The 12,870-nt window shown below is 33.0% G+C and overlaps 1 protein-coding gene across 1 annotated transcript in view; it reads right to left on the bottom strand.

Annotated features, from left to right (window-relative positions):
- Positions 1 to 12,870, bottom strand: part of LOC118184628 (uncharacterized) — an 888,058-nt gene that overhangs the window by 247,074 nt on the left and 628,114 nt on the right. Inside the window, exon 6 of the mRNA XM_085824262.1 lies at positions 3,303 to 3,372. Within this exon, the coding sequence (XP_085680388.1) occupies positions 3,303 to 3,372 (70 nt within the window). The remainder of the gene's footprint in view (positions 1 to 3,302; positions 3,373 to 12,870) is intronic.

The raw sequence follows: 12,870 nt of genomic DNA, 5'->3' as shown, positions 1-12,870 counted from the left end.
ATTTTCAAATTTAAAGAGTTCTGTAATTAACTTAGTTTTTAAAACTTTTCAATTTACTCTTTGAAACAACTGCTAAAAGATAAAGAATTTTAATTATCGAAATTATTAATATTTTAATCCTTAAGAATTATCAAAGCAACTTTGCAAGAGCACTTTGTTGAAGTTCGGCCCGTTTACGAGGGCCAAGAAAATTCATACAAAAACATACTTAAAAAGAATTAAACATTTAACAGTTTTCGTAATAACTGTTTAAACGAACACTAAAAAACAGTATTTATTCGTACAAACGTATTTGTTAGGGTATCCAATTCCTTCGAATTATTTAGGATTTTAAAATATTTCTGTAGTTTTATTTATCGGATTTGACTTATTGATATGGCTCAGTGTTCATCTACATTCATAAAATAAAATAATCGACCCATACGTCTTAACGACTACTGAAAGATTTAAAAAAAAATTTTCCGTAAATTTATTTATTACACTAGCATCATCCAGGTTTACTGCATTCCCATGAAACATCTCGTCATCGTCAGAAAAAAGATGGCATTTTTTTACTGTAAACTACTAATAAACTTCTTGCGATCTTGAAGCAATTTAGAAATGATAATTTGCCAATGAATTTCATTTCTAGAATTATATTTCCTTAGCTGATTTAATTATCTCCGAGATCACTGAAAATTTCTTCTGCCGAATTAATATATTGCCAAAGAAATTTCTTTTTCACTCGATTCAGAGTCATTAACTTTTCAGTTTTTCTTTTACATGTTTAGTAAGTTGTGATATTTATTTATGATTATCTTCTTAACCAACGTTTTCGCTATTGCTATTTCAGTTTGCACTTACTTCTTAGAGACGTTTTGGAATTAGTGGAAAGCATTTTCAGATTACCTTCCGGAAATAGCTTTGCGATACTAAAATGTTAGGTATAAAAGCATTGATAACCAACTTTATTATTTATGTTATAAATAGCTGTGCAGTAGTAAAGCAGTACTCAGAAAATTCAATCCAATTTTCATGAGCTATACTATAAAACGTTTGTCGGTTTAAATTCTTAAGCTGATTATGTATTTCCGCAAAAACAAAACCAAACAAACAATCAGAGAGCATACACGGAATGGCAATTAAATAATGAGATTGAATGTTTAAAAAAAATTTAAAACATAGCATAAGTCTTATGAATTAAACTAAAACTAATTTTAACTGAAAAGAGATATAGTCGAAGTTATTAAAATTCTAACAGAGTTAGCTCCTTAACGTTAATAGACTGCGAAGCTATCAAGGGCCTAAAGTACGGCCGAGCGTGATAATGGCTTACGAGAAAGTAGCTTAAAAAGGGTGGACGCGTGCAACCAGAATACCTGGTATCTTTCTCATTAAGACCGAAGAACTTCGCGGTTAAATACCGCTCTTCCTCATTATGTATTCAGACGTGATTCTCAAACTGCGTTCTGGCCAGAAGTGGTAAGTTGAAGTTAAGAATCGATAGGAAAGGAACTTAAAATTTAACTGTTAATAAAATTAACATATCCTTACAGTCCAATAAGATATCGAAAGGACTGATCATAGACATCTAATTTTTATAAGGTTCTAAGAGTGTACGTCCCAATTATTTGAAGCTTTTCATTATTAGAAGTAATTCCTTTGGGAGGCTGTTTTTCTTTTGGAACAAAGAAACGTAATTACAAAAGGAAATTTTAGAGATCGGGGGAATATTTCGAGCTTATGTTTTGGGGGGGGGCAGAAACATAAAGTGAAGATAAGCTTCGTGCTGTACAACGCTCCGTTTAGAACAATGTTTTGCACTGAAAAGTGTAAAAAGCAGTGTTAAAAGTCATTTGTTAAATGCTCAGTGTTAAAAATACGCGACCATTTCAGAATCCCAAGTAAATATAACTCTAAAGTATGACAAGAAATTAGGGGGAAAAGCCATACTGAGTAAAACTTGAATTACACAAAAGTAAAGTTTTTTGTCTTATGGCGTAATATATTTCTTAACTTCTTCAAAATTAGTAATTTGATTTTAGCAGGATACAACAAAATGCTATTAAAATTTCACCTAACAATGTTCCTTCATTATATAAGTTAAGAATTCCTTTATTATATAAAACTAATCCAAGTTGACAGCAAAAACATTCTCTGCTAAAAATGCGGTTTTTAAAAACTGTAGAGTCATAAGGATTCTTTTGGACGCAAGAGAGATTGAAAAATTAGCTGCGCCTTCGCCGGGAATCGAACCACGGAGCTCTAGAATACGTGTCCAGCAGCGTGCAGACCATTACACCATGAAGGCATACGAAGAAGGCGGGAGAAATATCTTACATACTCCCCCTTTTAAAGGGCGACTGGCGTTTTTAGGGGACCCTATCGCCAAATCCTGGGTGGGGAGAATCATCATCCACCACCCTTTTAGTTCGGGCGCCATTGTAGAGACATAAGAATTTTTTGGAAGCAAGAAAGATAAAAAGTATGCAACGCCTTCACCGCGAATCGAACCGCGGACCTCTGGAATACGCGTCCAGCGTGTAGCCCACCGCACCACGAAGGAATGCCAGGAAGGCTTTATAAAACAATTGCAGCTAACTAATTCTTTCAATAACAAACCTGATTCGTTTATCAAATTATTCATGACAGCGTTTACCTTCGTGTATGCCATATTTGAGACAGGTGTCCTTAATGTAAGGCTTTGGCCTACGCGTTGATATGTCTTGTTCTACCAGCTCAAATATTGCTTTTGAAAGACAATGATATTGTCTCATTTGCATTACATATATTTTACGTTTCTCAGCGAACTTCAAGCATCGTATTCCCATATATGTTGTAGCATATTTAGCCGTTTCATATACGTATGCACATACGCACACATGTATGCATCTATGATATGGAAACGAGTACATTTATCCCGTTTCGAATGGATAATGCATTCGTCGAACAATGAAAACATATTCTAACACTGTTTTAATGACTTACAATAACTCCTTACTGGAATACCAAATAATTGCATGATTTTCACCTGTGTGGATGTGGAAGCATTTCACCAGAACGTACAACGCTGACCAATTGTTGAGTCAGTATTAGAATATCAATATTAGACTAAATACTCCAATATGGAAAATAGCGTGCAATGTACAAATATAAATTTGATATTTAAATATGCATATGTAACTTAAGTCTCCACCAATTTAATATTTACTGCATTTATTTTCGGAATATGAATTTGAAAACAATTTTATGAAGAAGATGTTAATTTCGAATTATTCGAAGTGACATAAAGGAATTAGATTATCCATAAGATAACAACTCACCTTTGTGGAGAAACAGAAGGTGGTCTTGCTTCGACATCTGTCTTTGGCACTTCAGAATTTCTGAGAAGACCTGTAACAAAAAAAAAAAAAAAAAAAAAAAAAAAAAAAAACTTTGATGAATCTACTAATTTATATATATGGTTGTAAATTTTATGAAAATTTGTGTGATTAATTGGTTTTATTTATGTATTTCTGTAATGTTATTAGCCCAAAGGGGCGTTAGCTCAGAAGGGTTATTAATCTGGAAACTGCAGTTTGAGTCGAATCACTAAAACCGTTAAATCACTTTTCAAATGATTGCCACCAAATATTATCACCCTGTATTATTTTTAAAGAAATTAAATAATAAAGAATCTGCATAGGCGTACGCATGTTCTTCGCACTGTGAATCCCCTACCTGAACATGAGCCCCGAAAGGTTAAATTTTGAATTTGTTTTATTTCATATTTTGTAAAACAAATAAATTTTTCATTAACATACTCAACAGTTTGAAAGGGAGTAATGGCAACACTATTCGAAATAAAACATTTTATCTCCATTGTGCGGTATTGTCGCTATTCGGAAAAATGCAAGATTCGGAAAACTAACAAACTCGGCTGTATAAAAGCAATATTTGCCACGGCTGGAAATAAAATACTTTTATCTTTCCCGGGCCAGCGCATTGTCATTCAATAAACCTTCAGATATTTTCAGATATAATCTTCAATGTTGTAAATTACGCGATTTAAAAACAATAAACACAGTTTTTAATATATTAAGTGTTATTTAAATCAAAATATATTAAAATCACGAGATGTCGAATTAAAAATATTCAATATTTTTATGAAATTGCACCAACTGGACTCATTGAAATCATTACATCCTTTTTCATGATAACGATTTTAAGTGGTTGGCCGAGTGAGCGGCTATTTATTAAATAATATAGCGTATATAAAAATACGTAAGTCAACCGTTAACCCTCTATGAGAATTCTGAAGATATGCTGTTTTTAAATATTTTGTGATTTTGCTGTTGAATTGAAATTTATAAGGATAAGGGCGAAGAACGTGATATGTAATAAATAAAGTTAACACACTAAACGCTAATAATAAATAGTAATAAAAATGGTTTTTGAGTCATCTTACTTAGAAAACTGAACACTGATATGATAAACTAAGAAAAGACTGAAAAAAGAATAGAAACATATATGGCAACATTTAACAATGGAAATTCTAAACATATACTGCGCTTAAGACTGTGTTAAGTGTTTCTCCCGCCTTCCTAGCGTGCCTTCGTGGTGTAGTGGTCTGCACGCTGGGCAGGTATTCCAAAGGTCCGTGGTTCGATTCCCGGCGAAGGCGTTGCATATTTTTCATCTTTCCTGCTTCCAAAAAAATCCTAATGACTCTACAACTGTTTTAATAAGAAATAAACCTTAACAATTTTAATTCATTAATGCGTATTAGGTTTCACTCATTGTAAATGCTGCAAGCAATGAGATAATAACGAATCTTTGCTATACGCTTTGATAAAGCTCGAGAGCATTATAATAGTGATAAATTTTTAAACCATAGTTCATTTGCATAATAAGAAATTTTATTAGTTCTCCTGCGCTCGCTAGTGTTTTCTTCTCCTGGTTCCAAAAAATACCTAATGTCTCTTCAAGACTTTTGTGATTTTACTCATGAATTATATGTAAGTACAAAGAAAACATGCTTAATAATAACGCTAAAAAGACAAAAAAAGTATGTGTTAGCAGCAGTGATTACCAGAGCACGTTGGTGTACTGAAAGTTCAAAAATAACATAAAGACCTTAAGAAACCCTTTTGGGGACCCGTTTAAAATCTGGAACTAATCATTTATTCCTTCATATTTTTGTTTGTCAGAATCTCCAGTATTTTATATATTAAACCAAATTAATGTACAGTAGAAGTCCATTAGTCCGGCATCCAACAGTCCGGAATGCCCGATAGAAAAGACTGAAAAAAGAATGACTGAAAAAAGAATAGAAACATATATGGCAACATTTAACAATGGAAATTCTAAACATATACTGCGCTTAAGACTGTGTTAAGTGTTTCTCCCGCCTTCCTAGCGTGCCTTCGTGGTGTAGTGGTCTGCACGCTGGGCAGGTATTCCAAAGGTCCGTGGTTCGATTCCCGGCGAAGGCGTTGCATATTTTTCATCTTTCCTGCTTCCAAAAAAATCCTAATGACTCTACAACTGTTTTAATAAGAAATAAACCTTAACAATTTTAATTCATTAATGCGTATTAGGTTTCACTCATTGTAAATGCTGCAAGCAATGAGATAATAACGAATCTTTGCTATACGCTTTGATAAAGCTCGAGAGCATTATAATAGTGATAAATTTTTAAATCATAGTTCATTTGCATAATAAGAAATTTTATTAGTTCTCCTGCGCTCGCTAGTGTTTTCTTCGCTAGTGTTCTAGTCCGGCATCGCTCCGGAAAATTGTAAAAATTTTGGTTTTCTCCAAAAGTGTGTCTTTAAAGCAAATAAAACCGCTCGAGAGCTATTCGGAAGTTTTCGAGGTAGTTCGAGATCATCCGGAAGCGCTCGGTATTGTTCGGAAACAATTAGCGGCCGGCTAGTCTCAGCTGTCACAACAAATTCAGGTGCAGTGCAGCTCCGTTAATCAATCACGAAGCGTCTTCGCCATTTTTTTGTGCGTTGTTGTTTTGTGTCCTTTCACATCGCAGTAAACGTAACTTTTGAAACTGTTTATAAAAAAAGTGATTTTCGTTCTAACTGTACAGTGACCATGTTTTCAAAACCTAAGCCTTCGAGTTCAAAAGGAGAGAAACGAAAACACGTAACACCGACTCTCAATCAGAAACTAGAAATCATCAAACGGCTAGAAAAAGGCGAGAATAGAAATGTTTTAATGAATGAGTTTAATATTGACTCATCAACTATTTATGACATTAAAAAACAAAAAGATGAACTGATGAAGTTTGCTTCTCAATCGGTAACAACTGAAAAATTGGTTTCTAGACAAACATTAAAAAAACCAAAACTGGAACAGCTAGATAGTGTATTGTTCAAGGAAAAAATCAGCTGGGCAGAAGCTGCAGAATCACTAAATAAGTTTATCTCTTTTGCCGAGGCTAGTACTAGCTACAGTGCTTCAGAAATTATTGATTTCCATATCATTAGAAATAAATTTTATACTAAACGCCAAAAGTCAAGAAAACAAAAAGACATTCGTGACTTTTTTAAATCCAAGTGAAATATGTTTTACAGTACGTGTACATACATTATATGAAATGTAAAATAAACTTTGTTGTATGTATTTGCATACTGTATTTTTAGTTTAATTATTAACCTAATTGTTCTTATAATTACCGCCCGATAGACTGGAATTTTCGGTAGTCCCGCACCGAGCCGGTCCCGAACGTGGCGGATTATCGGACTTCTACTGTACTTAATTTGAATTGCTGAAGGTTCGACATTTTGTCGAAGATTGAGTATTACTACAACATGTTAGGGAAAGACTTGGCAACATAAAGGAATTCTATTGTCTTAGAAAAGGGTTGAGATTTGCAAAGTATTTGATGAACTTTATAAACGGCACTAGAACAGTATTGGGAATTTTGATTTGATGGTTTTAACAGTATTTTGGTTTTAATCTGTGCCGGGTGTGCTGCGATAAGTGTGAGGCCGACTTTTATTGGCAGGAAGGGATGCAGCATATTCGTACTATATTACTTTACATTACATTACTTCCCTTAAAGTATAAAACGCTGTTAATCTGCCGAGCTACGTTTACCTTCTCAGGCTTACGATTATTAATTCCGTTATTTCTTGTCATATGTTTAATTGCTTTATTTAATGTGCTAACAAGAACCTATGTTACAAGAGTGAATTTAAATTTAATAAATTACTGGTACTTCAATGGTAAAATATGCATACGAAAATCTAAATTATATGGCACTGCTGAAAATATTTTTTCATGTTAACGAGGATAGCTGCTAAATTCATGTTGTGATGAAAATCTATTGTGCCAATATTTGCTCAAGTGTTCATGGAGCGTAAAACGTTGGAGTGATAAGCTGCATTATGCGTTTAAAAAGAATCCGTTTCCATGGTGACAGCATGATCGACTACGGCTTCTACTTCCGCAACATGCACACGTGTAGTCTTTATTACGCTCTTTATGATGGCATCACGTAAACAATTGCCCAAACGAAAAATTTCTCGTTTATGCTGGAACCAAAGTCACGTATTTCCATTCCAGCGCTAACTGAAATTGATGTCGTAACTTCTGTACTCATCCAAGGAGAACTAACTTCAAATAATTAAGTTGATATGTCGAGTTTTATAATATTAATCAGACTTAATAATTTGTGTTAGTCAGAAAATGAAATAAAATGTGTATTTTTATTAAAAATTTCAAGCTCAAACCCTGTCACTAAAGGGTTCTATTAGTTTGATTGCAAAAATAAGTTACCAGAATTTAGATTAGGTTATTTAAATACGGCAAAGCAAACAACGGTTTCTGCCTAAGGATTTGATATATATAATTATGGAAAAGCAAACTAAGGATATCTGCCTAAGGGAAGGGATGCCTTCGTGGAGGACTTTCTAAGGAAAACTGGTTCGTGAAGACGTTACACATGGGGAAAACCACGAAAACGCCCATGCAACCACCCCGTTCGCGGGATTCGAACCTCGGACCGAACTACCAATGTTCAGCGACTTTATCGCTGGGCAGCTGGTGGGCTGCTGCCTAAGGAAGGGAAAGCTTTCTAAGGAAAACTGGCTCAAACCCATGTTACAGAACGGGAAAATAGGAAAACACTTTTTGAAGAGGCCTGTTCACTGAGTTCAAGGCAGGGTTAAAATATCAGTAAAGGTCTAACAGAATTAAAATCGCTTGTGACCACAAAATTCAGGGAATCGTTATTTACTATTGCTTTAAGGTAACTTTTATACCATTGAAAAAGAAAATCATCAAATTAGAATTGTAGTGCTAAAGTTAAAAAGTTAATTAAAATGATGCTGAACTTAAATAAATCGGTAAAATAGATTCATAGGCTTTTGGAATTTAGAAGAAAATAGTTAAATAAGAACGTATTATAAAATGATAGGTATATAATAAACATTTTGTACAGAACTTCTATTTTAATCAAAATATCACCCTTTAATTCTTAATTAAATTTGATATTAAAAATATATCTAGTTAAGAAGAATTCCCGCAGAGTTACACTGCAAGGTTATTTACCATTCACGTGGCTTGGAAAGTCTTACAGTCAACGGTAGTATAAATTTATTTTTTACGTTGTCTGAGACACTGATAGATATCAGTGGCGCTGCCATATATTTGCAGCATAACCTCCTTATATTGCAGACTAAAACTATACTTCTGATTTTATAACAAACTAAACGACTTGTACTGCGTAAAAGGTACTGCATTGTTTCTTAAGAATATATAAATTTACTTCCTTGAACAAAGTAAAGGAAATACTGTGATCACGAAATATTTCTTGGTATCATATTCGAACCGAAATATCCATTTTGACCGCAAGCGAATGTACTTTAATGATTTTTTTTTTGCGTGGAAACGATAGTTAATAGAGGTCTCGTTTTCCCAAAACAGATTGTAAAAGGGATTTAAAACATATTTCAGAAGAGAATATTTTCGTGACGTCTGTACACTCGTAATTATGTATGCATATCGCATAACTCAAAAACTAGTAGCCTCAGAACGTTGAAAATTTGTATATAGGACTGCTATAACATATAGTTGTGCACCTCCCTTTTTAGTTGCAATCGATGGCATCAAAAGTATATATATATATATATGTACATATCCACTCTGTTACTCGGCTCGGTGAGCTCAGTTTTTTCTAAATTCTTATATGCTGGTAAATTAAGCAACTTTTGCTTTAAAATGATCGAATCGTATTGTTTTTGTGTTCTGGTTAAGGCTTTTATGTCTTTAGTTAATCTACATGCAATAGCTGTAAAACTATCAACAATTTAAAAATTGTTTAGGTGCGGCTAAGCCTAACGGAGCAGCCATATTTGTTTACATTTGAAATTTAGCAGAATAGGGAATTAAGTCAGTTTCTGCACCTTCAGCGTCTTTTTGCCGAGTGGGAGCAAAAGTAAACTTTGACACCGAAAATTCTGCTTTCTTGCCTGCATGTTGAATTGCTTGTTTTTGCGTAGAAGCTCTAATTTTAAATGTAAAAATTGATTTTTAATTAACTGCATTTGGTGTTTTATGCTTTTCAACATTTTTCGATTTTTAAAGAATATATTTTAAGGTTTTATGTATTTTTGCATTGCCGCGAAGTTAGAACTGAATTAATCGAATGAGAAATACATCTGTAATGAAATTCGAGGATATAAATTTAAATAAAATACAGCAAAATTATCTATAATTTAATAAACCGTAACTTTTCAAACTGTTGCCACAAAGTATTATCGCCCTGTGTTATATTTAAAGGAATTAAATAATGAAAAATCTGCATAAATGTATGTCTATTTCTCGCATTGTGCTAAAACAACGGTACATAGAGCCATCCAATTTTGAATGACGTAATCTTCCTCTGAATATGGACATGTTGAAGACCAAATCTGAAATTTCAAATTTGTTTTATTATCGATTTCCTATTTTGTAAAACTTTAATGAATTTTGATTAACAAACTCAAGGATTTCAAAGCGAGCCATGGCAACGTTGAAAAGAAAAAAACATTTTTATCTCCAGCGCGTGAGTCTCTGTATCGGAAATTCTAAAGATATGCTCAATTTAAAAGTATTTTGCGATATTGCTGTTGAACTGAATTTGATGGTTTAAATGCGAAGAACGCGATATTTAATAAATTAATGTCTAAGCCTACTATTATTGTAATCAATGAAAGATGTTCCAACACCATAGATTGCTTACCTCCGTACAGAATAATCGTTTTCGCACTGCACTATTTATTCACCGTTCTAAATTTAATGAGGAAATATTTTTTTTTAATTTTGGTAAAATAAAAAGGATACTTTTGCTTTATTCAGCAAAACTGATTTATATAATGATACTTCATTAAGAGGTATTTCCTGAAGTGTTGGTAAATTTCTGCTGTGAGTACAACTTACTGTGAAGCACAGATTAAAGTCCTAGTGACAACCACAGATTAAAAATCCACCAAGCTTTCCTTTTCATGTTCCGGTGCGTTTAAACTAGAGTAAGCATGGAAAGGACTGATTTTGGTTGTCGACATTAACGTTTAACACATTTAACCTTAAAATCTGCAATAAACAAAACCAAATCATCTCAAGCAAGACACCTAGATTTCACATACAGCAATGCCTCTATGTAGGCGGTTTCTATCATCCTAGAGTGGCAAACGGAATCACCTTCCAAACAGAGCGGCGTTAGGTTTATGTTCAGCTTCTTATGATGAACAGTTATAAACAGGCTGCTTATAAAAGGATGAGCATTAATTAATCTTCATTAGCTTTTTTATCAAGTCTCTTATATGCGCTTAATTTGCATAATCTTTTGTTCTGATCGAATCTATGAACGTGCGAATTAAAGGAATGACTGAACAGTAGTTAAACGAAATTAAACTGCATGTGTTGTAGAATATGAGTCTGCACCATGATTTTAATAATAGGTGGGCTTTTCGCAAATTTTCTAGGGATTATAGCTTTGCATTCCTTTCCAGAGTCCAACAATTGTGGCGGGGTTCACTTACAGCGCGTTCTTTTCAAGAGAGCAGTATTCCATAAGTGAAACGTCACGCGCCTTTGCAGGAATATGCTGAAACGGTATATATGCAATGCCTGTATCAGTCTTCATTTTTTCAAGGAGTGCAATGATAGGTTTCAATTTATGTCTTCCTGCTTTGTCCTGAAGAGGTCTCATTCTTTGAAAGTCATTGGGATAAAGAAATGGAATTTCTTACGTAAATATCGGACATAAAACTTCCTCTTGATAGTATGTTGAATTGGTTTAAAACTTTTCTCTACTCCTTTTATTTTTAATTTCCGACTGTAGAATTTTCTAGAATCTGAAGCCCGCGACAGTCATAAATCCCTTATTGAAACTTTCTTTGCTTTAACATAACCAGATTATTTCTGTTTATCTCTTGCTGAATAGTTTTATACCGAGTTCTATAAATTGCCTCGGAAAAAACTAGAGAACATTATATATTTTAGTTATAGTAAGTTGGAAATGTTGGTTTATTATTTTATGAATCGTTGTTAAAGATGAATTTAAATACTTTGCAAATGATTTCTGCTTCGCGAATATTCTCTTGTTACCAACAATTTAACTTTAGAAACATTAAAAACAGTACATACTTTTTTTTCTGATATTCGTTTGGAATTTTCTTTTAATATAGAAGTATGGATAGACAGTGTTTCCTTTCCGACTGATAATGCCGCTTAATTTTAGATTAGAAAATTTAATGTCATGCATTCCTCAACGATTTTGAGCTACGGATTGGCTAATTCCTCTTTAGAAAGTGATAGGTTTATAAAATATATACTTCAATTCACAGCTTATTTACATGCGACATTTTGAAAGAAGAACAAATTTAAAAGTAGCTGATGATATTGCTCCTTACACATAATAAACTGTGGCCAGAAATGTTTAAATTTTATTACTTTTTTAAAACGCCTTACAGAAATCGTTAGAAAGATGTGTAAATAACTTTCGAACTGTAAAATTTAAAATAACAGTCAGAGAATCAAAGAAATCATACAAATTATTTAACAAAAAGCTTAATTTTATTTGGTTTGGTATAAAAGTACCGAGATTTGTAAAGTATAGAATTTTACTGTAATTGATCCCACTGTCTGAGAATGTTTTCATAGTCTGAGAATCCTATAAACTTACTTTAATGGGATTTATGTTTTTATTCAGAACTCTTCGCATTTTTCTGCATTATATACTCAGAAAGAGAAAGAAAGCTTTTAGAAATTCTTAAACACGAAAAGAAGACGTGACTGTGTTTTTAGTTTGTCTGTTTGTCTTCGTTTGAATATCTGAAGCGTAAGAAAATCGCAGTGACAATGCTTTCATGGCTGTGTCACATTCTTTAATAGCTTTCATATTATTTTGTTTAAAAAAATTACATAGGATTATATAATTATGCAAATAAAGGCAGGTATTATTTTGGTATCAACATGAACATTATGTAGGAAGGGAGTATGAAAGATTTCATTCGGTTCCAAATACCTCAACAATTTCGTTGAGACGGAATTTTCAGACACTTCGATGATTTCATCAATATCTCAGTTACAGACCAAGATTTCTTCCAGTGGCTGTACAGTAGATATTCATTATATTCATTATAAATACAGCAAAATGTCTGAAGTGGAGTTAGATGTTCGTTTTTCGGAACTTGGTAATTATTCAAATTTTGGTAAAACGAACTGTATTTTCGCAGTTTTTGTTGAAATGAAACTCATAAATATTATATAATCTTACTATTATTTTAATAAAAATTATTGTCTTAAATTATTAATTTGATTACTATGATAATCCTAAAAAAATCTGATGTGTACACCACATGACTTCCTTGTACGGAATATTAAATTATACGCATTTTTTCTTGCATT

This window comes from Stegodyphus dumicola, chromosome 9 (assembly GCF_044657685.1).
Source record: "Stegodyphus dumicola isolate Sdum_Otavi_A_Nest chromosome 9, ASM4465768v1".
In the NCBI taxonomy this organism is placed as follows: Eukaryota; Metazoa; Arthropoda; class Arachnida; order Araneae; family Eresidae; genus Stegodyphus; species Stegodyphus dumicola.
Note: the sequence above shows the minus strand (reverse complement) of the source record. Positions and strands in the feature narration are given on the sequence as shown.